Source organism: Rhinopithecus bieti, unplaced genomic scaffold, assembly GCF_001698545.2.
Source record: "Rhinopithecus bieti isolate Rb0 unplaced genomic scaffold, ASM169854v2 scaffold_4967, whole genome shotgun sequence".
Classification (NCBI taxonomy): Eukaryota; Metazoa; Chordata; class Mammalia; order Primates; family Cercopithecidae; genus Rhinopithecus; species Rhinopithecus bieti.
Genome location: NW_016804726.1, coordinates 1531455 through 1535581, shown reverse-complemented (window position 1 = coordinate 1535581; position 4127 = coordinate 1531455). Strand labels below are relative to the sequence as shown.

General features: G+C 52.3%; 1 protein-coding gene across 1 annotated transcript in view; it reads left to right on the top strand.

Moving 5' to 3' along the window:
• Positions 1–3162: 3162 nt before the first annotated feature.
• Positions 3163–4127, top strand: part of POLR3H (RNA polymerase III subunit H) — a 15971-nt gene continuing 15006 nt past the window's right edge. Inside the window, exon 1 of the mRNA XM_017870243.1 lies at positions 3163–3629. Within this exon, the coding sequence (XP_017725732.1) occupies positions 3450–3629 (180 nt within the window). The 5' untranslated portion in view covers positions 3163–3449. The remainder of the gene's footprint in view (positions 3630–4127) is intronic.

The window sequence follows — 4127 nt, the reverse complement described above, 5'->3', positions numbered from 1 at the left end:
TTGTATTTATTTTTATTTATTTATTTATTTATTTATTTATTTATTTTGAGACGGAGTCTCGCTCTGTCACCCAGGCTGGAGTGCTGTGGCCGGATCTCAGCTCACTGCAAGCTCCGCCTCCCGGGTTTACGCCATTCTCCTGCCTCAGCCTCCCGAGTAGCTGGGACTACAGGCGCCCGCCACGTCGCCGGGCTAGTTTTTTGTAGTTTTAGTAGAGACGGGGTTTCACCGTGTTAGCCAGGATGGTCTCGATCTCCTGACCTCGTGATCCACCCGTCTCGGCCTCCCAAAGTGCTGGGATTACAGGCTTGAGCCACCGCGCCCGGCCTATTTTTATTATTTACTTATTTATTTGAGATGGAGTCTAGCTCTATCGCCCAGGCTGGAGTGCAGTGGCGCGATCTCGGCTCACTGCAAGCTCTGCCTCCCGGGTTCACGCCATTCTCCTGCCTCAGCCTCCCGAGTAGCTGGGACTACAGGGGCCCGCCACCACGTCCGGCTAATTTTTTGGTATTTTTAGTAGAGACGGGGTTTCACCATGTTAGCCTGGTTGGTCTCGATCTCCTGACCTCGTGATCCGCCGCCTCGGCCTCCCAAAGTGCTGGGATTACAAGCCTGAGCCACCGCTCTGGGCCAGTGCATTGTTTTTGTGAAGATGAACAGTTCTAGTAGTACAGAGTTAACTGTCAGGAGGTTCATCCCTTCATTCTAGCCGCCAATATTTGTGTGCCATCTCTGCACCATGCCTATGTGCCTTAGTGCCAGCTGAGAGGTCTTCCCACTGCCATTTCTCTGGCAGTCCTCCCTTTCCAGGTATTCTGTGTCACATCACTCTTTCCATCTTAGACTTTTTCCTTTACCTCTACTTGAGAGCATGGACTTATCTGTCTTCTTCCCTGAAGTATCCCCTCATTTAGCCAGAGCCTGGCGTGAGTAGATGTTCCGTAATTTCGTGTGTTTTTTTTTTTTTTTTTTTAGACAGAGTCCTGCTCTTGTCGCCCAGGCTGGGGTGCAGTGGTGCAATCTTGGCTCACTGCAACCTCCACCTCCTGGGTTCAAGCTATTCTCCTGCCTCAGCCTCTTGAATAGCTGGGATTACAGGTTCCTGCCACCACGCCCGGCTAATTTTTGTATTTTTAGTAAAGACAGGGTTTCGCCATGTTGGCCAGGCTGGTTTCAAACTCCTGACCTCAGGTGATGTGCCTGCCTCAGCCTCCCAATAGTGCTGGGATTACAGGCGTAAGCCACCGCGCCCAGCCATTTGTATGTTGAATGAAACAGAGACAAGGCTCTGAGCTATAGTGTGCTGGGAAAAGCAGATATGAATGAGAGGGGCCCATAGTTGAGTGTGTGGTGACAAATTGAGGTAAATGCTATGAGGGACAGGTGTTCACACGCCTGTGGGAACAAAGGACCGTCCCCTGGAATGAAGGGACCTGCAGCTTTGTTGAGGAGGTGGGGTTGGAACTGAGATCTGATGGTGAAGTAGAGCCAACCAGAGGATTCCTTTCTGGGGTGGGAGGGAACTGGGTGGAGAGAGGAGCCCTGAGGCAGGAACTGGCATGTGCAAAGGCCCTGTGAAGAAGGAATACAGGCAGGGCGCAGTGGCTCACACCTGTAATCCCAGCACTTTGAGAGGCTGAGGCTGGTGGATCAGCCGAGGTCAGGAGTTTGAGACCAGCTTGTCCAACATGGTGAAACTCCATCTCTACTAAAAATACAAAAAATAGCTGGGCATGGTGGCAGGCGCCTGTAATCCCAGCTACTTGAGAGGCAGAGGGAGGAGAATCACTTGAACCCAGGAGGCGGAGGTTGCAGTGAACTGAAATCGTGCCATTGCCCTCCAGCCTGGGTGACAAGAGTGAAATTTTGCCTAAAAAAAAAAAAAGAAAGAAAAAAGAAAGAAGGGGTATAACACCCACCATGGTGTGGAAGAGGCTGGTGTGGCTTGGGCAGAGGGGAGGGTGGGCTGGAAATGTGGGTGGGGACCAGGCCACACAGCCCTGTAGGATGTCGGAGTTGAGGTATTGGTCTTTATCCGTGGAGCATCAGGAGGTGATGGACTGAGAAGGAGACAGAAAGAGGAAGCTCAGCTGGCTTTAGATATGAGGCAGGTCCCTTCAGAAGAGGTGAGGTTGATTTGAAGATTGTTAGGTGGTGAATGGAACTCATGGAGTCTTTAAGTGATTAGCTGCTAGTTACGTTGTGAGGTTGAAGGTGGGGGTCTGTTGGGGGATGAGCTACGGACCTTGTGGAGAGAGAAGGGGTGGAAAGTCCAAGAAGGGAATGTAGTCCCTTTGGAGTACAGGTCCTGTTGGAACAAGTCTNCTCTTCCTCTCCTTCTCCTTCTCCTCTTTCGTTTAGAGATGGGGTGTCACTGTCATCCATGCCAGAGTTCAGTGGCGTGATTGTAGATCACTGCATCGCTGCAGGCTTAAACTCCTGGACTCAAGCGATGTTCCTGTCTCAGGCTTCTCAGTAGCTGGGACTACAGGTGTGCACCGCCACCCCCGGCTTGGATTTAGTATTCTAAGTTCAATGGGTTGTGTTTTTTTGTTCCAATTTATTATCACTTTTCAATTGGGATATAATGTCTACAAATAAATGCAAAAATCTTGTCTTGAGTTCAATTAGTTTGGACAATTGTATACGTCAATGTTATATCACCGAAGATACAGAACATTTCCATCATCCCAGAAAAGTCCCAACTGTCCCTTTCCTGTCAATTCTCCTTGTCTCCGGAACACTTAAGGGTGCTAAGCATATTATGTTTGCTGTGTGTTTTTTTTTTTTTTAACTTAGAAGATGTGGTAATATATGTTTGCGTTCCCAAAGGATCACTCTGGCTGCTGTGCGGAGGACAGCAAGGCGGGTAAAGCACAGGCCAGGCGAGGGATAATCAGGCAGTATTGCACGGAAGTCGCCTAGCATCCAGAAAGCGCTGTCGGGAGCTGGGGAAACGCTCCGCTCTTGTGAAAGGAGGAGGCCCCGCCCCCTCCCCGCCCTCTCGCCGCCCCACGCAGTGCGCGGGCACACACTCTGTCCGCCTCGGGCGGACAGAGGCTTCTATTGGTGGGTTTTCCGGAAGCGATGGATTCGGAATCTCGCCCGCAGCCACGCAAAACCGAGCGGCTGTGTGCGGTGCGTGGTGCGTGGTACGTGCGGCGGCACGTGGCGCGGGTGCGGGGCGTGGCATGGCGGGGTCGCGCGGCGCGGGCGCGCACCCGGAGCTCTGAACAGAGAGCGCCTCCCTCTGGCCTCGTTTTCCTCCCGTTGTAGTAGCGGAGCATGGCCCACACCGGGCACCCGAGGCCGCCCCGTGCAGCCTCACCGCCAGCCTGGGGGCCTCAGCGGCCGGGACGGGACCAAGGGGCTCGGGGATCCTCCCCGCCCCCGGCCCTGGTGCTTGACTGACCCTCCCGTTCCCAGAGCCCCCAGCGCAGACCGGGATGTTTGTCCTGGTGGAGATGGTGGACACGGTGCGGATCCCCCCTTGGCAGTTTGAGAGGAAGCTCAACGACTCCATTGCCGAGGAGCTGAACAAGAAGTTGGCCAACAAGGTACTGGGCCCACGGCTCACGGGCAGGCCTTGGCGCGGGAGAGTCGTGCCAAGCCCTGGCCGAGGGCAAGCGGCTTAATGTCTCAGAACTTTTGTTCACCGTGAAACAGGATGTTGAAGGGGATCAAAAGAAAATGGACTTGAAAAAGGGAGTTGTAACTGGAAGTGTCAGACTCTACAATTCTAAATTACTTTGCAATTGCAGGCAAGTTGCTGACCCCCTCTGGGCCTCAGTTTCCATTTGTAAAATGGGGATAAAATGTTGCTGTCCTTCCAGCCTTGCATTGGTTTTTTGTTGTTTTTGTTTTGTTTCTTTTCTTTTTTTTTCTTTTTCTTTCCCCGAGACGGAGTCTTGCTCTGTTGCCCAGGCCGGAGTGCAGTGGCGCGATCTCGGCTCACTGCAACCTCCGCCTCCTGGCTTCAAGCGATTCTCTTGCCTCAGCCTCCCGAGTAGCTAGGACGACTACAGGCGCGTGCCTCCATGCCCAGCTAACTTTTGTGTTTGTATTTGTATTTATTTTTATTTATTTATTTATTTATTTATTTATTTATTTTGAGACGGAGTCTC